The sequence below is a fragment of the Ursus americanus genome, chromosome 30 (assembly GCF_024610735.1).
Source record: "Ursus americanus isolate L20-20 chromosome 30, mUrsAme1.1.p, whole genome shotgun sequence".
Classification (NCBI taxonomy): Eukaryota; Metazoa; Chordata; class Mammalia; order Carnivora; family Ursidae; genus Ursus; species Ursus americanus.
Window position 1 is genome coordinate 8,683,809 of NC_142156.1, and position 11,438 is coordinate 8,695,246.

The following is an 11,438-nucleotide window of genomic DNA, read 5'->3' on the forward strand; positions in this document are numbered from 1 at the left end:
CTTGCGCGCGCTCTCTCTCGCTCTCTCAAATAAATAAAATCTTAAAAAAAAAAAAGATTTTTAAGTAATCTCCACACCCAGCATGGGGCTTGAACTCACAACCCTGAGATCAAGAGTTGCATGTTCTACCAGTTGAGCCAGCTGGGCACCCCTCTGTTCTGCATCCCATATGGCAGCTCTGTACTGGTGAGGTGAAACAGAGTAGCCGACAGACTTTGGCAGAGTTCTCAGAAATAAACCTTGTTTCAAAGAAAAAGCAAGCAGGGAAACATACAGTAATTGTCAAATCGGTGTCTTTATCTTCTGAGTATTTTTATTTTACAAGGTTAATGGATAGGCCTGTGAGATTATTTTCAGATGTTTGAATAGGCAAAACATGTGCAGTGGGAACCACTGCATTCCTAAAGATTTTAATTCATTAGTCTGCCCTTAAAGCTGCAGGGGTGAATAGATAAAGTTTAAGAAGAAAGTGACAAAAAACAGGGCAACTGGGTCTTTTTTGTTGTTGCTGTTTAAACATCATTGCAAAGAGAGACTTAAAATATAGACTTCTGGTTACGGGATTGGTGGTTTTAATTTGCTCTGTGACTTTGACCAGAGGCTTAAAAAGGTTCAAAAGTTAAAAAATTCTAGGCTTTGAAATCTTTCCTGAAAATTGACTCAGATTAGTAACTGTTTTCATTGAGTTTTTTTTTTTATTGAATTTTCATTGAATTCTTTCCATTTTAATAAATAGGCTTTATAATCATGAGTGTATTACATATTACCTGCTGGCATATTCTGTTTATGCAGTAAAATCTCAATAATTATAACCTAGTAGGGACGTGGTTTAAGATACACTTTCCCTTCCAGCTGTAGTACTAGGAATATATATACATTGGGATGCTTGTTGATATGCCCTTGCCTTTTTGCATGAATGGGTACTGTTTTGGTGAGCATATTTCTTTTGTGATGTACTGGAAAGTTTTGATCGTTGGGTATTTCATATCCTGAATTAATGAGCACTTCTCCTTCTTAGGTCCTAACATCTGGCTAGAGTATGGCCAGTACTCAGTCGGTGGAATTGGTCAGAAAGGTGGCCTTGAGAAAGTCCGTTCTGTGTTTGAAAGGGCGCTCTCGTCAGTTGGCTTACATATGACCAAAGGACTCGCCATCTGGGAGGCTTACCGGGAGTTCGAAAGTGCGATTGTGGAAGCTGCCCGGGTGAGTGGCCCGGTCTCTGTGACCGGTGCTTGCCTTTGCATAGTTGGGGCTGTCTTTGTAAGTGGCCGTGGAAGAACACAGTCAACAAAATGGTCCTCGCCAGTCCCTTAGTGGGTAGGCAGTAAAGTAAAATCAGTAGTCTTTGTGGAACAGCAAGATTGATTTTTTTGATTAAAAAGCAGATGACCCTGTAGTTCTGATATTTAAAAATACTATTTCAGTTATTGGTTCCAGGTGAATATACAAGAATAAGTATGTCATTCAAAAAATATATATATATGTGTTTATCAGTCATGTCCAATAATAACTGCAAGAGATAAGAGATTTGACCCCATCATAATTGGATTTTTTTAAACTCTGATTCAAGGATTTTGCAGTCCCCTCCCAGTGTCCCCTCTCCCATGTTTGTGTGTGTGTGCGCAGAGTTACCATCAGTACCTAGTGGAGCCCTCTAGTAGATGGTTGTTATTAAAGTAGCCCAGTCCCTTGTGGATTACATCCCTGTTGAAAAGTCCGCAGTGGTGCCTTCAGCTTAGCCTCACAGAGGCGTCAGGGCTAACTCCTCTGGCTGACATTTGTCGCCCTCTAGCATCAGACATAACCCTGCTCCCGTTGACAGTTGTGCACTTGCTGGCTACTGTACTTACACTGTTCCTTCACCTGGGAGACCGTTTCCTCCTCTTTCTACATCGGGAGAGCCTGCAGATTCATCCCACATGCCAGCTCCTCCAGGAGTCTTTCCTGATTTCCTCCCTTCATAACAAAACTCAGCCTTAAAAACCAGCTGAAAGCAAGCCACAGTACTTTGCAAGTTGTGATACTTTCTTTCCTGATGTTTATATTCTGCTTCATTGCAGTCATTCGTGTGTGTATAGTCAATATATACATTTCTTAAATTGCTTCTTGCTTTTCACCCCATCATAAATACTTAGTAGCAGAGACGTTAATTTTTGTGCCTCTTGCAGCATTTGACACAATACCTCATGTATCAGAGGGTCGTATATATATATTTTTAGTTTGAACTGAAAAGCTTGTTGAAATATTTTTTGAAGTAGGAAGGACCGCAAAGTTTGTCATTTACTACAGATTTGCTTCTTTAGCCCATAGCTGGCTTCCTTTCCCCTTTTGACCGGGAACAAACCTTTGATTCACAGCTGGAGAAGGTCCACAGTCTCTTCCGGCGACAGCTGGCGATCCCACTCTATGGTAAGAGAAACTGACCTGCCAACAGCCGGCTCTCCATGGTTTTTAAAGTGCTTTGGGGTATGTCCTGTCGTTAGGTCTTTCCCAGCATCCTGTGAGGCAGATGTTGCTGGCGTTCTTACTGCCACTGGGCATTGTCACTGTGGACGAGGCCCTTGGTAAAAACGTACCTTGAATTGTTAATGCTCAAGAGGATTGAGGGTCAGCCAGCAGGACTAGAAGCCGGACTTCCTGACTCTCCGTGTCCTCTATGAAGACGCTGTTGGAGAGGTGGAGTTACTATAAGGAATAGGGAAACTGACCCCCTATATTTTTTGGGGAAACTTTATTGAGTAAGAGTTCCATCGTGAGCATTTTCTCTTTAGCAGTAACCTCTTCCGTATCAGAATGGGGATTTTCCACGGGCTCTTACCATTCTTTTGCGGGGGGTGATTTGGTTCAGGGACACTGTCGATCGGAAGTGTTCACGTCTGAACTTCTTGGGCTTTTGGTAAGGACATTTCTGTTTGGGGGAATCTGCTTTGCTAAGCCAAGCCTCCGAAGCTCTGGAGCTTGAGCCTGAGCAGCACCTGGAGGACTTTTCTGGGCGCGGAAAGAGTTTGGTGCTGCTGTCTTGTTTGTTCTCTAGGCGTGGTTACACACTGTATGTCCTTGGCACCTCTGGACAGCTGCTTGAGCCCAGACATAATTTCTCTTTTTACTTCGTGGTTTATTTGAATTCGATATAACAAATTATAAAGTGGCTTTCCAGTTGAATCCTTGGGCGACACGCAGAAAAGGCTAGAACCGAGCGGCCTGCAGGTTTCATCTCATGTACCAACGTGATGTGGCCTAGTACAGTGAGTAGAGCGTGTACTTGAGCCAGCCTGCCTGGTTCAAGGCCTTGCTCTACTGTGAACTACAGATGACTACAAAATAGGGGTCCTGATAGAACCTACTCGTAGAGTTGGGAGGATCGAATGAGTTAGTGGATGGAAAGTGTTAGAACATAGGAAGCACTAGGTAAGTGTTGCTATTATTTAACTGATTGATTAATTGGTAGGGCTTCTGGGGGAATTGCTTTGAGACAGAATCTAAGGTCAAGTCTGGGCCCAGTAGAAGATTCAAGCATAAGAGTTGCCCTGGTCACTAATGCGGGAGGGGCTAGCATCATCCGAGTCTCATGGTTTAATCTCTGGGTTGATAAAACTCAATGGCAAGACCTACGGGGCTGAATCCATCTTTCAATAGATATGGAGGCCACGTTTGCAGAGTATGAAGAGTGGTCAGAAGACCCAATACCAGAGTCCGTAATTCAGAACTATAACAAAGCACTCCAGCAGTTGGAGAGATACAAACCCTATGAAGAAGCACTGGTAAGTGTTGGCCTCTTTACAGTAACCTTCTCGCTGCAAATTTTTCCCTAATCAATAGTTGCATCTTTAAAATTTGTTTTGTTGTGAAATCTGTAGAGTATATAAATGTGTGCGTACAGTTTACATACTAATAATAAAGTGAACGTCCATGTACCCACCACCCAGGTTAAGAAATAGAACATTGCCAGTACCTTAGAAGTCTCCTATGTGCCCCTCTCCGATTGCCTCCTCTTCCCTCTCCCGAGAGGTAATCACTTTCCTGACTTTTGTGATAATCGTTCCCTTGCTTTTCTTTATAGTTTTACAATCTATGAACATACCCTTGATTAATATATTGTTTAATTTTGCTTGTCTTTGAGCTTTAATATAATGGAATCATGCTGTGTATTTCAGTGAACATGTTTTCAGGTCGTAGTCATGTTGAGAAGTATAGTCTGTCTGTTCCACGGTTGCGAAGTTATATGTGTATGCCACAGTTTATAGATCTACGTTCCGAGCTGGGTCGTTTTCCAATTTGTTGCTAGGAGCAGCGGCATGTTTCTGGCCATGATTGTGCGTGTCTCTTGGTGCACATATATGAAAAGGGCTTCTCCAGAGTGTATCCCTAGGAGGAATTGCTGGATCGTAGGATCGTGCTGAACTGTTTTTTTTGTTGTTTTTTTTTTTTTAAAGATTTTATTTATTTATTTGACAGAGATAGAGATGGAGACAGCCAGCGAGAGAGGGAACACAAGCAGGGGGAGTGGGAGAGGAAGAAGCAGGCTCATAGCAGAGGAGCCTGATGTGGGGCTCGATCCCAGAACGCTGGGATCACGCCCTGAGCCAAAGGCAGACGCTTAACCACTGTGCCACTCAGGCGCCCCATGAACTGTTTTCTGTGCTATCAGTTGACACTCCTGCCTGGGAGTTCTCCCTGAACTGAGGGTTCTCCTTGGTCTCACCAGCCTTCAATACGGACATAAGTTTGCGCCACTCTCACGGATTTGAAGTTGTAGTTTTAATCTGCATTTCCTTGATGACTAACAAAGTTGAGAGTTTTTTCACATCTGTTGGCCATTCAGATTTCCTTTTTTGTGAGGTGCTGGTTGAAGTCTTTGTCTCATTTTTCTTTCATCTGTATTTTTTTCTAATTAATTCATAGGAATCCTGGATCTTTATCCTTATTTGGTTGTATGTATTGCATATAAGCTTCCCCCAGGTTTGTGGTTCGTCTTCTTACGACATCTTTTGATGAGCAGTTCTCAGTTTTACTCTAATTGGATTTATCATTCTTTCTCTTACGGTTGCTGCTTTTGTTATACTCAAGAAATCTCTCCACGTTCCAAACTCATGAGTATTCTTAGCTCTGTTTTCTTCTTAAAGTTTATAGCTGTGTATTTCACGTTTAGATCTTCATATGGAATTAATTTTTGTGTATGGCGTGGGGTGGGGTCCAGTTTCATTTTCCATATGAGAACCAGTTGTTCCAGCCTGATTCTGATAATTCCATCCTCCCCTCATTGATGTGCCGGCCCACATCTGTCATAGATTAGCTGTCTGTTGGGGTGTGGATTTATTTCTGGGCTTTCTATTCTGCCCCACTGGCTTATATTACACTGTCCTAATAATGATAGTTTCGTAAGTTTTGCTCTTAGGTAACATGAATCCCATCCATGTTGTTCCTCTTCAAGAGTGTCTTCTCTTTTTTTTTAATTCTTCAGACTTGGATTTGGAATCAGCTTTTCAGATTTGATTTAAAAACCTGTTGAATTTTGTATTGAAATTGCATTGATCAATTTGGGGAAGAAGATACATCTTACAAATATTGAGTTTTCCAATCTATGAACGTGGCATAGGCCTTTGCTATTTAGGCCTTATCTTTCTGTAAAGTTTTAATTTCATCTGGTCCCTTGAACACATTTTTTAGATCTATTTCTAATTTATTTTTGATCCTATTGAAAATGCCACCTTTTTAAAAGATTTGCTTTTCTAATTGTCCTTGGTATATAAATTGTAATTTTTTTTTTTTAAGATTTTATTTATTTATTTGACGGAGAGAGAGACAGCCAGCGAGAGAGGGAACACAGGCAGGGGGAGTGGGAGAGGAAGAAGCAGGCTCCTAGCAGAGGAGCCTGATGTGGGGCTCGATCCCAGAACACTGGGATCACGCCCTGAGCCGAAGGCAGACGCTTAACTGCTGTGCCACCCAGGCGCCCCTGTAATTTGTTTTTTATACTAATTTTTTTGTCTATTGAACTTTCTAAATTCTTATTAATGATCAATAGATTCTTTTGGATTTTCCGTGTTGACCGTACTATTTGTTTTTTAACCATAATATTGTTTGTAAGTGGCGTTTTTCTACCTGTCTTGGTCATAGAATACTTTCAGCTTCGTTTACCAAGCCTCCGACTCACACTCATGTTTTCTTGCCCTTCTTGTCTTTCTGTCTGACCGGGAAGGCAGCATCGTTAAGTCAGTCTTGCACTATACAACCCCGGCTTGCTTCGATTCACCACAGGCGTTCCCACTTCCTTTGCTCTTCTTTCCCTGCATCCCAGAGCTTTCATTTGGAATCATTTTTATTTTGCTTCAGGTACACCCTTTAGAGTCTCCTGCACTGGATATTTGCTGGTAACAGATTTTTCTCGGTTTTAATTCGAAAAGGTCTTCACTTTGCTCTTCTTAAAAAGTTCATGTCTCAGGATGTAGAATGCTAGATTAACGGTTATGTCTCCTGTCTTTCTGGCTTCTAGTGTTGCTCGTGAGATGTCAGCTTCTTTGATGGCAATCCTTGTTTTCTCCCTGGCCCATTTTAAAATCTCATTGGTTTTGTTTGATGTCCCATAATTTCCATACAGCAGGTCCAGGTGCGGGTATCTTTTGTATTTATCTTTTTCACAGTTGGTTGGGCTTCTTGGCTCTGTTTTTGGTAACTTGTGGTATAGTAAGACAGCGACTTTGAGAGCCAGGCTGTCTCAAGTTTGCATGTTAACTCTGCCAGCTACTAGTTCTCTGACTTTGAGCTTGTCCTTAGCCGCCGTGTCTATCAGTCACCTCGAATGTAAGATGGGATAATAATGACGCCTCACTGGGAAGACCAGATCCTTACTATATCTTACACCAGCAGAAGCTTAACCTTCACCTAGACTTTGTCCTTAGTATTTCTTGTGTCTTTGCCAGTTTGCTGACGGTCTTCAAGATGGTTTTCATATTGAATCCAGCAGTTTAAGTTGTGTTCAGTGGCTGTCTGGGTAACCAGTTTGTCATTGTAACTAGAAACTGAGCCTAAGACATCATCTTTCTACTCGGAGCGTGTGTGCTCTCCTGCTGGCCTGCCTGTGCCCCTCGCCCTTTTTCACACGTAAATGATTGGTATGTAGTTGTTTTTCTCCAAGCTTCATTAATGAAATCCTCAGCTGGTTCGTTTAAGTACGACCATTAGTGCAGTGTGGCTGAAGAGGAAAGTTGAGTAGGGATTTTGTCTGAAAAGAATTTTGATTGTAGGTCTTTGGATCAGTAAACATTCAGCCTAGCCTCTTTCATGTTCTGCATGTGCCTGTACGCTGGCAGGAGCTGACACTTGGAATGAGAAGCCTTGGAATGGAGGCAGCGAATCACTCCATTGTGGTTGCATTCACTGCACTCAGTAGGCTGAGAAAGTGACTTCTGTTTTGGAGGAATGGCTGGCCATGGTCACTGGCAAAGGTGTTTCTCTGTCATTCAGTTTCTGATGGATGCCCCCATCAGAAACCCCCTGTGGCCTAGGGGTGGGTTTGGAAAAGGGTTTATGGAGCCTTTGTAACTGTTGCCATGGAGAGGCACTGTGGACTCTTACTCTACCTGTCATGTTGTAGACCCCGGCATGCCAGAGCTTCTGAGAGAGGGGACTGGGGATTCTTACTGACATAGCCAGTCTTGCCAGAATTTAATATGAAGATATGTTGTGCTTCCTAACAGTGTCGAGTAGCTCATTTCAGTCTCATTGTGCTTCCCCTTTGCCTTAGTTGCAAGCAGAGGCGCCCAGGCTGGCTGAATATCAAGCGTACATCGATTTTGAGATGAAAGTTGGTGACCCTGCTCGCGTGCAGTTGATCTTCGAGCGCGCGCTGGTCGAGAACTGCCTCGTCCCAGACCTGTGGATCCGCTACAGTCAGTACCTAGTAAGACCGCTTGATTGTTCTCACTTTTCTCCTTTTTACCGATTGAGACCCTGTTCAGAGAAAATCAGCAAGAGTGCCAGGACTTAGTTGTGGACTGTCTCTGCTTCCTCATTTTCCCTCATCCTCCTTTCCCCTCTGCCAGCTCACTCAGGGAATTCTTCGGGTGTTTCAAGTCATTTCAGACTGATCGCTAACTGTAAAAAAATTTGCTGTCTTCTTATTGAGGACCTTATGACAGATTAATTTTTTTTCTTGCAAGTTTTCATTATGGGAAAAAACTTAAGCACTAGAACATAATTAGTAAGGTGAAACCTTGTGGGCCCATCACCCAGCTCCAACAGTTAATTCACGGCACTAGTCTAGTTTCGTGTATATCCTTAACTTCCTTCTTCCATGTGATTTTGAAGCAGATCCAGAAATCACATTTCATTGGTAAATATTTCAGTACATCTATATATAAAAGATTTGAATCAGGATCCAGCCTAGGTCCATCCGTTAGGATCGGCCGATGTCTCTTAAGGCTGTTTTCATCTATAGGTTCCCCTTTCTACCTCTCTTCTTCTACCCCAGCTCCCCCTTGCAATTTTTTTGTTGAAGAAACCAGTCACAAGAGGCATTTCTAAGGAAATTTCTTTTGTCAGCTGGCTGTGCTGGAAATGTTTCGTTGATGGTGAAGTCCGTAACGGCAGCATTTTCTCTCCTAACTCTGGACTTCTTTATCGTAGGATCGGCAGCTGAAAGTAAAGGATTTGGTTTTATCTGTACATAATCGAGCTGTTAGAAACTGCCCGTGGACAGTTGCCCTATGGAGTCGTTACCTCTTGGCCATGGAAAGACATGGAGTTGACCATCGAGCGATTTCTGGTACAAATGTTTTTATGGGAAGACTCTTAAGCTTTCTGTCCCAGGCCAGAAACCTAATGCTGTGACAATCATTAAATCAGCCTTCCCCTGGGTGTTAACTTCTGGACATTGGGTGTTAGTGACAGAAAAGGCCCTAAGTGGGAGATAAACTGGTTGTAAGATTTTAATGTGCTAACATTCATTGTGATTTTCCAGGAAGTTGGTGTCTTTTCTCCAAACTTACTTGACCTGGAATTCTTTTAGTGCAGGGCATCTTGTGGAACATGCCCTTTCTAGAACAATTTGTGCAAATTCCGGAGGCGCCTTTTTTTTTTAAACATTTCACTCTAGCTCATTTCACTTTGTTGCCTCCTGTCATTATTATTAAGTCATATAGTATTGGATAGTCAGTAGAGGTTTTTATAACAATCTTGATAATTTATATTACCTTCCTTTTGAATTGGTAACAAAATCCTGGCTTGTTCTTCAATTCCAGGGACCTTCGAGAAAGCTTTGAGTGCTGGCTTCATTCAGGCCACTGATTATGTGGAGATTTGGCAGGCGTACCTTGATTACCTGAGGAGAAGGGTTGATTTCAAACAAGGTATTTAAATTCACGTGTCAAATTCAGTTCTGAATTTTTTCCGGACATGTCTTCTGGTGAGATGTCCCAGTTGCCCAAATACATCATGGTTAGGCAAATGATGTAGACCTGTCATTGGCAACTGTTTTCCCCCAGAAGTTTTTGCTACTTACATCCTTAAGTCCTGCTGTGAATTATAAGGGAAAAGACTTAGGGTCTCCTGCCAGCACTGTCCATAATGTGCTGTTTGTTCCGGTGTCTTTTTCCCCAACTATGTGATGAGGGCAGGACTGGCAATTTAATTTCTGTGTCCCCAGCATGATGCCAGGTGCCTAATAGGCTCCCAGGAGTTTCACTGTAGGATTAAAAAAAAAAAAAACAAAAAAAAACAAACCCATTGTGCGGTTTCATGATGCCAGACTTCTCTTGCAACTTCCAACAGACTCCAGTAAAGAGCTGGAAGAGCTGAGGTCCGCATTCACCCGCGCCTTGGAGTATCTGAAGCAGGAGGTCGAGGAGCGTAAGTGTGGCTCCACCCACTGCTTGATGCAGTTGTCTTTCCTCTTCTTGGTGGATGTGCCTTCTCAGTCAGAGGCTGTTTGTCTCTAAACTCTTTTAATTTTGACTAATTCTGTTCTTACAGGTTTCAATGAGAGTGGAGACCCAAGCTGCATGATCATGCAGAACTGGGCTAGGATCGAGGTAAGTGTTTTTGACAGATGTGTCAGTGACATCCACCTTTGAAGGACATGTGGCTGATGTTGAGTCAGAATCCTAGGTGATGGTCTGGACTCTGTAAGGATTTGTGCTCTATAGCTTGGTGCCCATTCATCTGTATCTTAGAGAAAACACTAGCACTCAGGTCAGAAGTTAGGCAGCAAACGTCGGAATGCCAGGCCTTCACTTACGGACTTCTGCCCCCTCCCCTTGGTGCCTGGTTCGTGAGAGTATCCCGGGTATGTACTGTCTGCCAGGCATTTTACTTTGTGCTGGGGAAATGGGGTAGACCTGCTCCGTGCCCCCAAGTCTTTGATCTCCTGTGGGAGACAGAAATTTGACAAATAATTAGAGGGTGTAATGAATTGAATATTATTCTTGGACCAAGGACCCCAAGTGAGTAAGGTATGGAACCTGTCCTTGATCAGGTCACAGAATTGTGAAATTCTAAACCTGTTTTATTTTCTGAGGGAGAGTCAGGTCAAAGAACCAGTATCTGTCAGGTCCAGAGAGTTTCACTTGCCCAGGTCCCTTAAATGGCAGAGCTGGGACCTACTCCTAGATCAGTCTGTCTTTTCTCCACATTGCCTCTCAGATGAAGCGCTTGTAGTTAAGCTTGATAAAAATAAAAAACAAGAGACTAGCCAGTTCTGTTGTAAGTACGTGTGGGCTCCTGCTCTTTGCTCTCAAATAGCATAGGCAGACAGCTTGAGGCTTGTCAGAAAGCCTGAAGTGGTTGAGCTGGGCCTGTCGCCGTGGAGGGTGGCAGGGGAATGTCCAGGGAGTTACGGAACACGGATCAGGAATTGGGGGTGGGGGTTAAGGCATGTATGTTTGAAGTATGTTTTATAACGGGTGCCAGTGTCCTAAGGTTTGAGTCTTTCCTAACGATGCCTGTTAATGCATTTTAGGCTCGAATGTGCAATAATATGCAGAAAGCTCGGGAGCTCTGGGACAGCATCATGACCAAAGGGAACGCCAAATATGCCAACATGTGGCTCGAGTATTACAATCTGGAAAGGTAACCGGCCTGGGGGCGGGATTGGCGGTGCCTGTCAGGGAGGGGTAAGCTGTCCTCAGTCCTGGCTGACTTCTGCCAGTCTGGGCTTGCTTCTCACCACAGGCCACCGGCCTTTATCAACCTGTCCTTCGTTAGTGGCTGTGTGTGTACTGGGCGAGGCTAGGGAACTAAGCCTAATATTTTGTGCCCAGGCTTGTCGTACAGCCATACATTTCTTTCAGTTCGTTATTTTGGTTTGTTTTGGTTTTTGCATATATGTTTTATTTGACTTTTGGGGGAACTATTTTTTATGATTGCTTTGTCTGTCAAAGTGGAAAATATTAAAAAGCAAAGAGAAAAACCCCAAAATTATCTGCAGCAACAGCCCCAGAGAC

At 43.1% G+C, this 11,438-nt stretch overlaps 1 protein-coding gene across 3 annotated transcripts in view; it reads left to right on the forward strand.

The window, feature by feature from the left end:
- SART3 (spliceosome associated factor 3, U4/U6 recycling protein) overlaps positions 1 to 11,438 on the forward strand; it is a 36,041-nt gene that overhangs the window by 12,899 nt on the left and 11,704 nt on the right. For 2 of the 3 annotated variants that reach the window (XR_006778455.2, XM_045791512.2), the window contains exons 4-12: positions 1,019 to 1,203; positions 2,304 to 2,409; positions 3,637 to 3,761; positions 7,745 to 7,900; positions 8,626 to 8,764; positions 9,240 to 9,347; positions 9,769 to 9,846; positions 9,970 to 10,028; positions 10,955 to 11,064. Coding sequence is in view for 2 of the 3 variants with exons in the window: in XM_045791512.2 (XP_045647468.1) it covers positions 1,019 to 1,203; positions 2,304 to 2,409; positions 3,637 to 3,761; positions 7,745 to 7,900; positions 8,626 to 8,764; positions 9,240 to 9,347; positions 9,769 to 9,846; positions 9,970 to 10,028; positions 10,955 to 11,064 (1,066 nt within the window). In the remaining variant the exon portion in view is untranslated. The remainder of the gene's footprint in view (positions 1 to 1,018; positions 1,204 to 2,303; positions 2,410 to 3,636; positions 3,762 to 7,744; positions 7,901 to 8,625; positions 8,765 to 9,239; positions 9,348 to 9,768; positions 9,847 to 9,969; positions 10,029 to 10,954; positions 11,065 to 11,438) is intronic. The other variant, XM_045791513.2, reaches the window with a different exon arrangement.